The sequence below is a fragment of the Botryllus schlosseri genome, chromosome 3 (assembly GCF_051294905.1).
Source record: "Botryllus schlosseri isolate E-star chromosome 3, Bs_hap1, whole genome shotgun sequence".
NCBI lineage: Eukaryota > Metazoa > Chordata > Ascidiacea > Stolidobranchia > Styelidae > Botryllus > Botryllus schlosseri.
The window spans coordinates 38,019,298-38,036,274 of NC_137238.1; the positions used below are offsets into that span (position 1 = coordinate 38,019,298).

The following is a 16,977-nucleotide window of genomic DNA, read 5'->3' on the forward strand; positions in this document are numbered from 1 at the left end:
ACCCCGAGCTCCTGGCGGTCCAGCTTTACCCACCCTAGTACTTCCCGCGCTGACAAAATCCGTGTTCTCACACCATTGCTGGCATTGGTTGCAGACAATTCCTTTGAAATGCGAGATTTGTGCGTTTGTTGCCCACGCTGGCGATATGTCGAGGACAAATAAAAACAGCAAGAACGGAATCATGATATCCATCTGATGTTACAAATGACACAAAACTTCAGAAGTTAGAATCTGAAAAACAGACGAGAAACCTCGTTAGTGAATTAACAGAGACCATGCTGCTATTACAAAGCATCCGGTGAGACCCTGGATAAAACTATTCGTCAACGGGTTCCCGTATCACACGGTTGGGCCTCAAAAGAATCAGTCAAGGTCTGGGTTACAATTATTTGAATCATAGTCGACTGCTCACGTGAACAAATATTGCACGCAAAATTTAGCGACCCCTCGCAGTGTTGAGCTGGTTTCCCATGTACACGTGAATCGCAGCATATTTGTTTTACTGTAACACATCCAGAGGTTTCGGTAACGGAGTCCTTTTACTTCTGTGAATTACTCAAGTAGGTTTTGCCCGCTTCCAACACTTGGTCAAGCGCTTTTGTTTTTAGAGTACTTTCGCTTCTTGAACAGGTTTTAGCCGAAATTCTTTATCCACTCTGGATTTTGAAAAATAGAAAGTATTGGTTTGGAATATGCTTTTATCATGCGTGATATCATGATACAGATACGTTTAATATCAGGAGTTATATAGCAGCGGGATCATAGATATTTACATCATAGTCATTGAGAGCCATGTAAATTGCACAGAATGGTTTCAGATTGCCGTTTTGGTGACTGTGAATAACTGCCGTATACATTTGCCGTGACTTGCCAGACATGTTTATCGTATTTATATTATAGAGATTCGGTTGTACGCAACACCGTTCGTGTACAAATGACTTTTGACAATCCCGATTGTCAGCTTGGTTGTCAGCATGCCTATATAATGGCATGCTTTATATTACTTTCTGCCGACAAAATAAAAGCAACCAACTCCTTCTACTGTTTTAGTTCATTTGTTACCATTTCCAAAACCAGAACTACATGTAAAATGATACACAGACCATTTTTGCACCAGTTTTTCAATTTTATTACTAATAATGACAAGAACTTTACTCAGTAAATACCAAATGTTTTTCTCCAATACTGAGTTGATCGCAATAGGCAAGTTCCACCCACATGTATTTGGCGTATGCGTTCACTTTCCTACGACCAGGCAAAAACCACTCATCCCATAGTTAAGTGCAAAGTTTGATAACCTGACAATTTTCAGCTCTTCGAAGTTATACTAGGATTAGAACTCTAAAACCCATCCATCCATTTTTCCAGAATTGGATAGAATTACTCAATTGCTTGGCTTATTTCGCACTATGCGGTTTTCCTGTACCATTCTGCAGAAAACCATAAGTTAGATTAGAATTACAGATGCGAGCATAGAAACATTTCACAAATTAGAGTAGAACTAGAGTCACGGCTTTCACTCTAATTAGTCAAATTATCCACCAAGTCTGGTTGAGTGACTTTGGGTCAGACTAAACATTATCCAATTTACTCGGAACATAGCATAGCAGTAATTTACCGTGCGAGTCCAAGGCTGTCCTATTGTGAGCTGTACACGAAGTATAACACTGTCACAGTGCCGACCGCAAATGAATCACATTGTCACCCCGTATTTCATTTTAAAGAGTTGATGTACAAACACCGCGTGCGAACATCGCTCTTTAACAAGTGCTCACAGCTTAAATTACCAATATAACTGCAACTCTTTACGGATGTTATCGATAAAACGCAATCAAAGATTATGCAATCGCGTGCGACGAACAAAGAGCTCTGTTCCAAATAAAATTCTCGAGTGACAAGACCAATATTGATCAACAAAAGAATCGTAAACTCGTAATAGATAAATAAATAAATATATCTCACACAGATATCTGATACCGTATGTGTGTTATTGCAGCTCACCTGTGCAGACAAATCCTTTTTTCCCCTTCAAAATACGGACTCAATGTTCTACTAAACTAGGGTTGCCTTATTTTAGTGGGCTCGAATTCCGGACACTCGGTTGTGCCAATATGATGTCACGCTAACAAGGGTTTGCCCAGATTTAATTTCCGCTTATTTTGGAAACTGATTGGGTTCACTACCTTCGTGATCCCAGGAAATTCGCAAACGACACCGGGGGTCATGACCCCAGTTGCAAACCACTGCCTTTGACTGGAACATCCAAAACAGCGTTACACGATACTAGGTACCTAGTCTACTTCAGAACTACATTCATTGCAGTAAAATTTATTGACTCGGGTTAATAAATTCTAGTTTAGTAGCGGCCAGATACATATTCAAGATACTAGGTGGGCTATAACCGTTCTCGCTTGCAAATAGAATTAGACTTATTTCAACGAATTATGTCGATTTTTTTAGCGAATGATGGCACCGATATTAAGATCAAGATATCTAGTGACACTAAATCATGGGAAGCGCGAAGAAAAATTTCATATAGCATAAATCTGTCCCAAAATATGTTTTAGTTTATGTTGATTCACAATTAACGTAGTCAGCGCAAAAAAAAGAAGGGTTTGGATTTTTTTCAAATATACCAAGATAGTGCAAAGTGAATAGGGTTAAGTACATGCGTGAATGCCGATTATACAAGATTATCGTGTTGAAAAAATTGTGCGTCTACGTTTACAAGCAAGTCTCGCGTGTCCCTGATCTCTTGTGAATACCAACTATTCAACAACACGCACTTTATGATCGATGAGCTAATTATTTTCTATTTCAACGTCAAGTCAAAATTACTTGCATTTGCGCAAAATTCAAGATCACTCGTACCTGTACTACATGAATATCTTGATGCGGTTTCCTTTTTGACCCAATCCTACATTTGGGGACTAAGCAATGGAGCCAAGAGGTGATTTGATGTGAAATGCAGTTCTCCAAAATTTTAATTTATCAAATGACATTTGCTTCATATTATGGGTATCAAATTGTCTACATTGCAAATTTCTACTACTAGAGTCGCAAGAAATGCAGGAACGCGACCACAGGGTCCTAGACAGGGTAGTCGAATCGCCAAAAGAACAGGATAAAGCGGTTGGCCGATCTCCAACTACAGTTTTCTGTTCTTTTGGAACGTGGGCGTCAAACTCAACATCATCTCGCCTGTTGTACCTACCTATTGTATTGTTCACTGACTGAACTTATCCAGCTCGATCTCGTAGCACTTTTCTTCGGCTTCGGCTTTTCTTACTTTTTCCTCTGATACAGTAACACACCATGAAGAGAAACAGTGCCAAAAGTCGAGCATCACGCCGTGGTCAGTCAGTGCAGCTTTCCCAACAACTTTGTGATTTTTTACACGGTTTACCTCCTCTTGAAACACACGTCTACTTCTTTCGAGCTTGATAATTTCTTTAGCATATCGTGTATTCTCTAAAAAAAAATTTCCTGTATAGATTTCTGTCTGCTATATTAAAAAATGTAGAATTGCCCAAACCTGCTGAACTGAAAGAACACACGATTTCAGATTGGTAGGCTATTTCTTCACTGGCATATAATTTTCTTTTCTGCGGGATGGTATTTGTCTTGTGAGGTTCAGATTGCCAATACACGAACATTCGGCGCCAGTCATTTAGGCGCCTATATGGACAAATAAACCTATATGTATTTTGTATATATAACAAAATTTTTGGTATTTCGAATTTTGGTCAGCATAAAAACAGTCCTTTACGGCCATGGCTTCCTCGCTGTCGATCGTTCTGACACACTTCTTGGTGTCACATGTTACATGGCATAAAACTTTATATGTCTTGGTGCGTTGTGGTGCGGTCATGGCCAACGCTGATATGCCCATTTCTATAAATCTTGCGTATTTTTTCTTGGGGAAGAGTACCCAATAATCAAGATATGTGGCGAATTAAAATCGAAAATTTTTTGAAAAAGTTGCATAAATTTTCCAAAAATACTCTATAATTTCTGCTAATTCACGAAATAATTTTAGGCCCCTTCGAGCTCGGCCCCCCTTAATTTGGGGTTTGGGGTGCGGCAGTTACGGCCCTGACTATAGGACTACCAATTATATGCTACTTTTAGCCGGCTAAGCAGTATGCATCTCGGCGTATTAAACCGTGAGTCACGTGTTGCACATCTAGTTATGATAGGGTTGCCATACGTCCTCTTTTAAGATGATTTGTCCTCTTTTTTGATATTTTTCAAAGTGTCCTCGGAGGACGCCCAAATGTCTTCTTTTTTGAGATTTTGTCTTCTTTTTTGAGGATTTTGGTTACATATAGGGCCAAATTCGAATGATATACATTAAGTCAGCACTGTAGGAACTCTACGGTGGCTATTTCGGGAGCTGGACCGGAAAGTTGACCTTTTTTTTCAGTCAACCACCTGTTAATGTGACAGAAAAAGTGTATTTTCCAGGAGATGAGCCTCTTTTTCTTTTTTAGTCAAGCGACCACTAAGTGGGAAAAATCTACCATTTTTTTCAGTATTTTCCTCCGTTTTTGAAAGTTATCAATACCTATTTATATCTATAGCACTATAACTGCTCGTTTATCTGGAAAGGGCACATTGCATTGAAACAGCAGTGACGTAACGTTAGCAGTGTATACTGACAACTTTCCTGCAATTCTATAATTACTACAGAGACCAAGCCAGCAAGAGTATTTTATAAATATAAATTTTTGTCATAAATCGATTTTTTAATATATTTTGGGGGCCGCAAGAAGGCTATCTGGGGGCCGCGCTTGGGAATCACTGCTCCAGAGGCTGAAAAGCACGTGACCTCATTCTTCTTGCAGCTGTATATTCGGTTGTTGCAATCTTTATGACAACTATAGCTTCTGAACTGCAATAGCTCATCAGGCTCATATCTATGCACGGGGCACGCCTATTGTCCATCCGTAATCGCTGGGGTTCGGAGACATGTTCTGTAGAAGAATCCAATCCGGGGTCTGCAGGTACTCGCGGAGTGAACGTTATGATGCTGCACCCTAGTGTCTCTGGTTTGATCATTCTTGTCGCTGTCTTCCTTGAGAACATGTTGTATGTTTTGGTGAACTGCTGTAAACATCAAAGACCTCAATGACATTCTGAAAGCGACGGCCCAGATACTGCACGTAGCTTCGGTAATTGTTGGCAATTCCCTGTCATGTCTGACGTTGACACCACTTCACCATGTACACTGTAAAAACTGGGCCCACCCCTAGAGGTGGTTCAAAATGCCACCCCATGATCAGAAGGGTAGGGTGGACTGGTCTACCCACGCCACAGGGTAGACTAGTCAAACCACGCCACAGGGTAGACTGGTCCAACCACGCCACAGGGTAGACTGGTCTAACCACCCCTATCCGGATATAACCCTTACCTATCCGGATATATCAACCTTGGGATATTATTTACAAAAGTAAATCCAAGGCATAACAACCTATATCCTGCCCGAAAATCTTCATCAAACGCTCAATCTCCGGTTACCAATACCAACCCATATCTTTGTCAAACGCCTATTCCTGCTGCACTCTTATATACCATATCGGTTTTTGTGATGTTTATTGAAGTGTTCATTATGCCTCGCATGCTGACATAAATTACCAAACATCGTCATTATTTCAGGCAACTCATTTGCAAATTAGTCACTAATCTCGCGAAGTTTCGTGCGAACAGCACAACTGGCCTTTAAATTAGGCACGCGAGCGAGAAAAATCGACATGAAAGTGAGAGATCTTTCAATCTTGGATGAAAATGTCATGTTGAAGACCCAATGAATTGATATCATCACCGCCAATGCCTGATGAAAGCTGCGTATTTGTGTCAGGCGTTGCCCTTCAAAACCGACTTTCCACTCTTCATTCGTCGTATCAAAACAAATGACAGGGTATCCATTTCCGTGTTTGGGTGTCTGTTATTATATCAAAAAAGAATTAGGACAAATCTACACAGCACATCACACAGACACATACTTCTAGCTATCAGCAGTGTTGGGATCAAGCCCCTACCTTCGAGTGACGAGTCATTTTGACTCGAGTCAAGTCAGAATTCAAGTCAAGTTGCCTTTTCGAAGCAAGATGTATGAATATGTCTCAAGTGACTCGAGTCAAGTCAGAATTCAAGTCAAGTTGCCTTTTCGAAGTAAGATGTATCATTACGTCTCAAGTGACTCGAGTCAAGTTGCCTTTTCGAAGTAAGATGTATCATTACGTCTCAAGTGACTCGAGTCAAGTTGCCTTTTCGAAGTAAGATGTATCATTACCAACCGGGGGTCCACAAAGCATTTTCAGGGGGTTCGCGAAGCCTCAAAATAGTTGATAACCTAATTTGTATTTTTTTAAATTCGGAAAATCACGAGGCAGTTTCGCTTCATTACTAGTAAAACTCTCAGAGCTTATATCAACAGAATAACGTGAATAAAGGGATGGTAAGAACCCTGAAAGGTTCAGGTTTGTGTGAACATTTTGCTTATATTCAATATTATACCATGTTTTTTGTTCAAAATCCGCGACACACAGTTTGGGAATCGCTGGAATAAACTAAGCAGATTATGCGGCCAGGTGAAAGTTGCAATCTTTTTTTGTCACCAACATTGCTAATTATGTTAGTTGCGGCAAAAAATACCAATGGTGCGTAATTTACATAGGATAATTGATAATAGATTCACATGCTAATTTAACATTGATGAACTTCGTACCCGATCAATCAATAGGAAGTGGTCATACTTTTCGTGAAAAACGGTGGGTACTGCGAAGTGCGACCATCCAATCTAGAAATACAATAATAAAATTGGGTACTGCGGGGAGCAAAAGTTTACTAGTTGATGACAACATAACTTTGATCACATTGGTTGCGGTCAATGTATTTGTGACACATAAATGGAGAGTCAGTAAAAATATCAGAGCAACAACGGATTTTGGAAAAAAAATTAAACTTGGTACAGCTGGAATAAAATATGCAGATTTGGCAGCCAGGTGAAAGTGGCGATCTTTTCTTAGTCGCCAACATTGAACGAATTATATTAGTTGCGGCAATAAAATACCAATGGTGCATAATTTACATAGTGGAGTTGATAATCGATTCATAGGCTAATAACATTGATGAGCTTCGTACCTGATCAATGAATAGGAAGTGGCAATACTCTTCATGAAAAACGGCCGGTAGCGACCATCTGAGATTCTGCAAAAAATACAATATTGAAGTCAGGAGTTAGTTACTGCGGGGAGCTAGTTTATTAGCTAGTGACATTGCTGTAATCTTTCAATTACTATAGTTCAGGGGCAACCAGCCTTTTCGGCCAGAGGGCCACAATAATCCAACAAACCATTGCGCGTGTCACTATAGTTGAACTCGTTTCTGTAAATTAGGGGCAAGAAATCAAGTGACCATAAATCGCGCAAAGGGCTAAGAAAAATTCCAAGTCAAAGAAATCCGCTGCGAAATATTCTACTTTATGGTCATATACTAACAAATAAAATCTACGAAAACGTGTCTGGCTCCTGGCTACGTCAATAGCTAGCACATGGCAAATTGTTATTGATTTTGATTATAGGTTCTATTAATACCATTACCTAATCTGGTTTGCTCCTATCGGACAATGAAAAAAATTACATCAACATTCAAGTGGCCCGCTCAACGGTTCATCAATTTCATGTGGCCATTTGGCTGAAAAGGTTGGCCACCCCTGCTATAGAGCAAGTGCTTTGTTTTCTAAGGAGGTTTCAAATGGGTGCCATATCTGATTTTGATGACTAATCAATACCGAGCAAATCACAGCTTATGAAAATTAATTGACATGAAAGTCGGAGATTTTATAATTTTGGGTAAAAAATAGCATGTTGAATACTCAATGAATTGATATCATCACTGCCAATACCTCATGAATGCTGTGTATTTGTGTCATGTGTTCCGCTTCAAAACTGACTGCCCACTCTTCATTCGCCATATTGAAGCAGATGACAGGGTCCATACTTGGGTGTCTGTTAATATAACAAAAAAGAATAAGGGTCAAACATATACACGCAAACATACATATCGACTAGACTAGCCTAGCCTAGCCTATATAGCAGTGGTCGGGAACCTTTTTGTCCGAAGAGCCATATTGGTCCTATTTTTTTCCATCCCAACTAACAAAGAGCTATACATGTCAATCAACTGTTACGTCACAATTGAAAATTCAAGACGTCATGGTAGCACTAATTCGAGCTCACTGCAAGGGATTCCTCGTGTGCGCCATATTTTCTCAGTAAAATCTGGTATTTATTGTTCGGAAAGGAAGGTCGAAACGAGAGGCATAGAACAGACGGGCCAAGCCTCACCCTTGATAACGCAATTCATATGTAGCTTAGAATTTTTTACAACTGATATTAATCGAATGTGACTGTCACACTGATTACGAAAATCTATATACTTATTGACTTCTCAAAGTATTCGACGTCAACATAAAGTTGCGTTACACGTATACATTTTATCGCCGCGACTACGCAGAGCTATACTTACCGATCAAGAACGTGGATAGCTATGGCGTTGTTTGTAATTCGAATTTTTAATTGTCACATTCTCAACAGTTCATTTCGTGACGTAGATCAGGAAGACAATGCGTATTTGAAAACTGCGTTTTGAAATGGGCGCCGCCGTGTCTGCTATGCTCTTTCATTACTTAACGTATCGCGCAATTCAAGATTTCGAGTCGGGTACATAGAAGTCGCGAGTGATATTGGCCACCGGCGTGACAGTTACTTAAATTTGATGATTTTGAAAAGAGGGGGTCCGAGCCCTCAAACGTGAACACGACATTGTCCTTACCTCTCAAAGACTTGTACTGCCACGAGAATAATTATTTTGGCCGTGATTAAAATTTACCAACAACTCGTTGCAATATTGATCAATTCAATACAAAAATAAATATTTGGTAAACAGCCATATCTTATACCCAAAAGAGCCATAGGTTCCCGACCACTGCTATATAGTATTCAGCTTATGAAATATAGGGCATGATCAGGCATGGACCAGGCATTGCTTTTTTCAGACACAATATGAATATAGTATTGACGCAAAAAGTTGTCGTATCGCTCACCATAAGTAGACCTGCCAAACGACGAAAGTAACGGAATAGCCCCAATTTCCAGCCAAAATACATATATGCTGATTTGGCAGCCAGGTGAAAGTGGAGACCTATTTTAGTAATCAACATTGAACTTATTCCATTGGTTGCGGTTGCGGCAATAAAATGTCAATGGTGATTCATTCCCATGCAAATTTGTTTCAATGTTTTACCGCTCCGCGAGGTAAAAAAGTTGCAAAACACTTCTCTAAATTATATTCCATCAGAATCAAATGTAAACCTTTCAAAAAAAAAACAAAGATTATTTGACGTACCTGATCAACATATTATCTTTCATGCAGAATGGTAGGTATAGAAACAATTCGGTCTAGATTTGGAGATGCTGTAACACAATCACAAAATATCTTATTGAGTCAAAGTTCATCACTTGATACATGCAGATGAGCATTAACTCATTACAAGACACAGCATATCGAAGAGTGCATCGACGTGTCGCTTCATATGCACGTATTTCTTTAGATAAAAAACGGTGTGCACGTATTGAGGCATGGCCTGATTTCGATTGTCATGCAATTTCAGCATGACTAATGAATACGATATATCATGAGAGGCAATTAATAGATAGAGATTAACTACTTGGTACAAATATTTGAAGAGATCACGGCTTCTCTCAAAATCAACAGCTTTATTGGAACAAATACATAGATAGCAGAAAGAGAAGAACATACCCATAACATTACAGCATTTTGTCTCCTTGGGATATCAACGCCCGCTTCATTCTATCAACCAGGATATTTCGAACCGCGTTGATCTCGCTTACTTCGTCTTCAGGTACATAAGTCGAAACAGCTTTCTACAAAGCAAAGCAGTCAAATTTTGAAATATGCACTGAACCGGAATTAAAATTTCATTAGGAGATTGAATGTGTGGAACCGAAACTCAAACATTTTTGCAACAGCCAACAGGTGAAGCAATAAAAACAAAGCAACCTCGATACAATATAGCCTGATTGGAATCTCGGTACGTTTTGCCTGATATATCAGGGGAGCATTGAAGATTCCTCTGTGAGCACAGGCGATAATGGTGTGAGACAATCTCGTTACCTGTGAGACACATACGATTTTGCTGTGAGACATCTCGACACAGGTGATTGTGCTGTGAGACAATCTCGTTCCCTGTGAGACACCGATGATTTTCCTGCGAGAAAATCACCATTGCCAATAAGAAATACATAGGCCACCCGCACAATAGTGATTTACTCACAGGAAAATCCTCCCTATTACTTTTTGTCGAGAGTGATCTTCAAGAAAAACTATAGAGAGAATAGCGTGGGTAAGACAAGCAGTGAGCAGTGAGCAAGAGCCTCCCTGTCAGGTGAGCACGGGGCGCCAATTCATGAGGAACATTGTGAGCAGTGAGCAAGGCACCCGGCAAGCCGTCAGGGGAGCACCTGCCACCGATTCCAAACGGGCAATATAGTACATTGATTTAGGCAGCTAGTGTGAAATGGAGATAGTTTTAATTATCTTTTAGCTACAATTTCTTTACAGTGGCTTTCTGTACGGAATAGCTGATGCGAATGAAATTTTTGTACTAATTAATTTGAGACCACGTCATATTTAGAGAGCAGTGCCCCTTCAACTCAAATTGTACCACAGGCACTAACCATTCTTTCTAATGATGGTAAGTTTGAAAGCATCACTCTTACCTAGAGCATGTCCGGATCAAGATGTTTTATCTTTTGGCTGTCTGCCAACATATTTATTGCTTAGGCTAAATAATTTCAATACCGTACATATAATTTCAATTTATGTTTTATAATTTTATCGCGCGCACTCGCATTCATACACATGAAATATAATAGCACGATGCCCACACTCTCATGCAGAAATGACGATATTTACATTACCAAGGTCTGTGGTGACTGCTATGGCTGGAGCAGATATAATTTATAGCTTTTACGGTGACTTGGTAAACCTGTCGAATTTTCATGATAGTGATATTCAGCCGGCCAGACGACCAATCAAGTGTGCTTCCGACACCAATTCCATACTGGATATACCAGCATGGTTTCATACTAGAAAATGACATTGAATTGCAGTAACTTCTTGTTATCAACTATATCATTCAACCGAACAAATCTGACTCAATGACTCTAACTCAAGCATGCAAATTGGAAAAGGCAAATTAGAAGCATGCAAAATACACTTATGAGTGCATTATCGTCTCACCTTCAATTTCTTCACGTAACGTAATATCCAATATGGCGTCCGACCGTCACCGTCAGAAACAATAGAGCAAATATCGTAACCGGTATAGGCCAGCGAGAATAGAATGCGTTCATAACGCATCCCTTAACAGGATGAACAGGAATCATATTCTAAAGCGTACAACTATTGCCCTGTGCAGTGAGGATAAGAAATTCGCATCATAGTAAAACTGCAAGACATATTCGCCATCTTTCCCTTTCCGCTTCTCGCTTTCGATCCTCGATTTCTGAGTCACTAAAGCGTAACCGACCCGGTTGATCAATCAGCATCAGATATTAGTATCTTCGCTTTGTGTGCGTGCCACTTCCTACATTCACTAAATGAATATTATAACTATCATTATTGAGTTCAGAGTAGAAGTTGATCGAATATGATGGTAAGATGTAAGTCGAACCATTAGCTCATCTGTGTTTATAAAACTCGGTGGTTGAAAGGTGTTTGCCGCTTCAATTTGGTTCCCGCGGAAACACAGCTGATTTCGTGGGATCGCCGCGCAAATAACTGAGGCGTTGCATTACGGTCATTTTGAATCATATTATCTCGATACCGTGCACAACGATATTAGAATTTTAGATCAAACATTAATACGGTAGATCGGTATATCGCCTAAATTTTATTGTTTAAGTTTGTGAGTTTAAAACAAAAACGATGTTGCGATTTCCTGATATAAGCTCACTGCTAAATTTCGAAATGAACAAACTATTATATCTTCCCTCAACTCATTCAATTCCTCTTTAACGGTGCTGATTTGCACGGCTGACCGATGAATATTCTATCAATCCCGCTCTCCCGATCTTTACCGAGCAAGATAGTGTAATGGTTATGCGGCCGGCAACTTGATCGGTAGGTCGTGGGTTCGATCCCCGGCCGTGTGAGACCAAAGACTCACTGGTATCCGCCGCTATCCTGCTAGACGCTCAGCATCCACGGATAGCATGGAGGAGACTAGTGTCGCATCTCCGTCGTCAAAAGCACCTCGATGGTGCAGACGAAACTGAATACCCCTATTCTCTCTCGATAAATGATATGTCTGTCAGTTCGGCCGTCCGATATGTTGATTTGCACCTGCAGAGACTTTGAGCACATATGCATTCAATCTCGCGACATCAACGCCGTGCAAGCATCTCGCGCGTACATAGCCTATACACCACAGGTGATTGGAATGATCACAGCGGAAACATATTTGTTTCCTCAATTGATCAGCGGTGGGGTCGCCGTACCATGCTTAATTCAGGGTGGCAGGATGTCATCCACCGTAATGCAGGGGTAGGAGCAACAATCCACGCCTATTTCACTCTAAAACGGGGTGGAGCAAAAAGGTACACCCCTACGTTACGGTGGATAATTCCTATCCACTCCTATTCCACCCCAAAACCCACGGTTATTTTTTACAGTGTACAGATGCCATCCACCTTCAATTATGAGGGTCCAGCATGTTTGATTAGTAAAATCAAGTTGTTCAGTTAAGGCCTACAAGGTTGTATTCGAAAATTGTGAAACAGAGAACGCAATTAAAAAATAAGTTGACTGATACTACTGCTCAACAAAGCTTTATTGCGTCACGATGAACGGCATTCACAGCCACGGAGACGACGAGGGCATTTGTGACGTCACACCCGCGTCGGTGTTTGAAGTGTGACGTCACAAGCGCGCGTCACCGAAACTTCATCTCACGGTCTCTTCCGGATCTTCATCTCCGAGAATCGCAGGAGGTTGGAGGAACTGTACCACCAGATTCCCTTGTTGCCTGTTTTGTTGAAGCTCCCGTTCAGGTTGCTGATGGCGCAGAGGCGATACCACCAACCTCCTTCGTTGCGAGAAGCGCAATTATCTGCAAAAACGGCGTTATCCGCGTCCTTCGTTGAGAATTGTTGATTGTTGTGATATTCGAGACCGTCGTCGGTTGCGTTCCCGGAGTATCCAGATACGCGCAGAACGTAGTTGTCGGATGCGGGGCCGATGCGGAAGGAACTGGGAAGGGCGAAATTTGGATAAAATGGTCAAAAAGAATAAAAAGGACTAGGATTGCTATTGAAGTTGCTAAAAAATGAGAATTGAGACTAGGTCAAATACGGGAAATCCGCAAATTGCGGGGTCTGCAGATCTGTCCATCGTCTTTCGAATTCACATCACGACCCCACCTGTATTGTTCCGTGAGCGGAGTAAAGCCCCTGAGAAACTCGGTCAATACAAAGCCACAAACGTAAAGATATGAGAATTGGGTTATGTGTGGCATGTATAGTATATTTCGACATTTTTGACAAAAAATTTGGACTCAAAATCATGACGTGTTGCACAAAAAATCAATTGCTGGTTTGAAATCACTCTATTCGAAGTCAAAACCGGAAATTTTGTGTTGACCAGTGTCGTCGTTCATGTGTCATGAATACAAGAACAAGAAAGGCGCCAAAATGAGAGAAAGATAACAGTTGAATGACATGGAATAGAACAGTGGTTCTTAACCTTTTTCCTCCAGCGCCCCTTCCTAAGATTATCGTGCTCCAACGCCCCAAACCTCATATTGTAAGGGCTGTAATAAAGACAATGAGTAAGAGGGCCGTAACAGCACTTCGTCAACCCCATACTAACAATTGCCTTGCGCACCTATAGAGTGATATACCAAACTTCTGAGGGCTTCGCCCCCAAGAACCCATAGCGCGGTTTCTATGGTCAGCAAAGTTTTTGTGGCCTGGTCGCCCTAAGTGCCAAAATTTTCTATAATGCACGAATGAATAGGTGGTAAATTTTGCGGCCGATGCGGAAGGGCGAAATTTGTATGAAATGGTCAAAAAGAGTAAAAAGGACTAGGATTGCTATTGAAGTTGCTGAAAAATGAGAATTGAGACTAGGTCAAATACGGGAAATCCGCAAATTGCGCGGTCTGCGGATCTGTCCATCGTCTTTCAAATTCGCATCACGACCCCACCTGTATTGTTCCATGAGCGGAGTAAAGCCCCTGAGAAACTCGGTCAATGCAAAACCTCCGAAAACGTCAGTATGTGTGAAAATTTGCCTCCCGGTTTGGGTTTATCTGACATATAGCACAAACGTAAAGATATGAGAATTGGGTGATGTGTGGCATGTATAGAATATTTCTACATTTTTTGACAAAAAATTTGGACTCAAAATCATGACGTGTTGCACAAAAAATCAATTGCGGGTTTGAAATCACTCTATTCGAAGTCAAAACCGGAAATTTTGTGTTGACCAGTGTCGTCGTTCATGTGTCATGAATACAAGAACTAGAAAGGCGCCAAAATGAGAGAAAGATAACAGTTGAATGACATGGAATAGAACAGTGGTTCTTAGGCTTTTTTTCTCCAGCGTCCCCTTTCTAGGATTATCGTGCTACAGCGCCCCAAACCTCATATTTTAAGGAATGTAATAGGAGGGACTTAACAGCACTCCGTCAACCCCATACAAACGATTGCCTTGCGCACCAAACCTAACTTCTGAGGGCTTCGCCCCCAAGAACCCCGTAGCGTGATTTCTATGGTCAGCAAAGTTTTTGTGGCCTGGTCGCCCTAGGTGCCCAAATTTTATATAATGCACGAATGAATAGGTGGTAATTACATATATATGTCGCTATAAGCTTTTTATCCTCTCAGCCCACGTAATCAGATTTACCAGTAGCGCTGAGTGAGCTGTTGTATTGGAAAATAAAGGGCACGTAATTGATAATTAAACATATTCGGGCGTGCCTGTAGGAACAATTAATTCGTTATCAGGGCCGTAACAGCACTTCGTCAGCACGTCAGCCTTGGGGGGCCCTGGACGCAAGGTTAGGAACCACTAGAATAGAAGATATTAATATTCAGATATATCCAAAACTACGAACAATAATTCATAAGAAGGCAAATATATCATACAATTCCGGCTTATCGATATCTTATCATGCAGTCAATCAATATCGTAACAGAGGGTGAATCGAAGTAACACTGCAAAAAGTGCCAGTGGTAGCCTACAAACCGAACCCAGAATGATATTGCGGTCATAAATCCTACATTCCTTCGCGCATGATATGAGGTTTTGCGTGTCATGGGTGCATATTCACTTCACACCCGTGAATCAAGGGTGGTACGTGGGTGGAAATACACAATCTTTTCGCTAATACGTATTCTATCAATTCTACGAAATAACATCACGAAGGTAAATCGACCAATCACAACAGAGTCCATGAGAAGACAAAAATTGATATTCACCTGTATTTAGCAACCCAATAAATTCCATCTCTCGTGATCATTTTGATTTTCAACTCCATGTTCCCTGTCTTTGTCAGTTGGTGCATTGCTTCTAGACCTGAACGGAGTCACGAACGTGAGAGTTGGCTTTAATTCAACACTTCGGTATACGTCAGAGTTGGTCGCTAATAACGAAGTGCTTTTATGAAGGTTGTCACATATAGCGAACCACTTTTACTTTTCTGAAGTAATCAAGTAGTTTTACTCTACTTGCAGCATTCACTCATGTCAATCGAACTTCCTGCTACTTCTACTTCGCCCTATTCTGAGAATTACAAGCGCACTATTTACCGCTTGCCAAGACAAAGTAGTAGCTTCTTTCAATGAGAAGGACTGAAAATTTCCATGACTGGTCTCATTGCGATGCTCTGCCCGAAAGAGCAAGGGGCTTTTGACGTGGGCACTACCATCCTGGCGGCGATTAGGTAGGGTTACCATGCTTCACGCACCCTATAATAAAGACAAACAATCCCCCGGTTTACAGTGTATATCTTTGACTAAAGCCTCTAAATGGCCTTAACAGACTCCAGTATTATAACGTTCTCCCACAATTGCGATTACAATTAGACTTATTTCGGTAATTGATGGTTATTTTTAATAATTTTTGAATGCATGCTTTTTGAGGGTGGTGGTTCACAAATTAAAATCCATGATCGTGACACAAATCGCGCGAAGACATATTTCAAATAGAATAAATCTGCCAAAAAATACTAACTTTTCTGTTGATTTATGAAAACTTTTGATCCTATTTCAAACCTTCGAAATTGCAGACATTTTAGTCATATTTTAGAAATTCCTCGCGGATGCAGTTTTAGCAGTGAAATTCCGAACGTATGGCAACCCTAGCCTAGCTGTCAAAGCTGTAAAAAAGGAAGAATTTCCAAAAAGAAGGAAATTTAGAAGGACATTTTCAATTTACTGAAAATGGAGGACATACGGTGACCCTACGATTACGACACTGACAAAAGGAAATACTCGGGGGGTGCAGAGACGCTCGTGTGATATTGAGGCTATAGTCCAGGGCAGGGGTGAGCAATTATTTTCTCCGTGGGCCGAATGAGAAGTCCGCAGGCCTCAAAAATTTTAGCTGTGTTCTCCGTCGTATTAATTTTATTTCGAAATTGAACGCAGTGATTCACACTGTTAATAAATGCTGCTCAGTGGATGTATAGATTATGTTAAATGAGAAAGTGACGGTTAATTAACTAAAATAATATTGATTTGCCATCATATTTCGAAACAATGTTAAACACAATATATCTTGAACTCTATTCAAACCCATATTCGCGTTTTTCTATCAAGACATTAAAATGTATTGGGATGCTACAAAGCTTCTGAAATTCGCCCTCGGTTGCTCGGCTCTAACTAG

At 40.6% G+C, this 16,977-nt stretch overlaps 2 protein-coding genes across 7 annotated transcripts in view; both read right to left on the reverse strand.

Annotated features, from left to right (window-relative positions):
* Positions 1-16,977, reverse strand: part of LOC145435206 (microfibril-associated glycoprotein 4-like) — a 96,125-nt gene that overhangs the window by 62,170 nt on the left and 16,978 nt on the right. The gene's annotated exons all lie outside the window — the stretch shown is intronic.
* Positions 5,579-11,929, reverse strand: LOC145436485 (uncharacterized). Of its 6 annotated transcripts, XM_080313843.1 has the most exons (7): positions 11,329-11,926; positions 9,826-9,950; positions 9,412-9,479; positions 7,910-8,012; positions 7,147-7,212; positions 6,731-6,802; positions 5,579-5,944 (listed from the first exon to the last, which is right to left on the reverse strand). In XM_080313843.1, the coding sequence occupies exons 3-7, from the start codon at positions 9,432-9,434 to the stop codon at positions 5,675-5,677; spliced, it is 534 nt and encodes a 177-aa protein (XP_080169969.1). In that variant the 5' UTR covers positions 9,435-9,479; positions 9,826-9,950; positions 11,329-11,926; the 3' UTR covers positions 5,579-5,674. The 6 variants fall into 6 exon arrangements, with proteins under 6 accessions (XP_080169969.1, XP_080169970.1, XP_080169971.1 ...); XM_080313844.1 differs by having other exon boundaries at positions 9,412-9,950; positions 11,329-11,929; XM_080313845.1 differs by lacking the exon at positions 11,329-11,926 and having other exon boundaries at positions 9,826-10,046.

Excerpts from the sequence above, each read along its gene's own strand:
- LOC145436485 (XM_080313842.1), bottom strand. The coding sequence starts at position 8,062 with ATGTTTGCGTGTATATGTTTGACCCTTATTCTTTTTTGTTATATTAAC. Across the intron at positions 6,803-7,146 it reads ACTTCCTATTCATTGATCAG|ATTGGATGGTCGCACTTCGC; the intron begins GTACGAAGCTCA and ends TTGTATTTCTAG. Across the intron at positions 5,945-6,730 it reads ACTTCCTATTGATTGATCGG|ACACCCAAACACGGAAATGG; the intron begins GTACGAAGTTCA and ends ATATAATAACAG.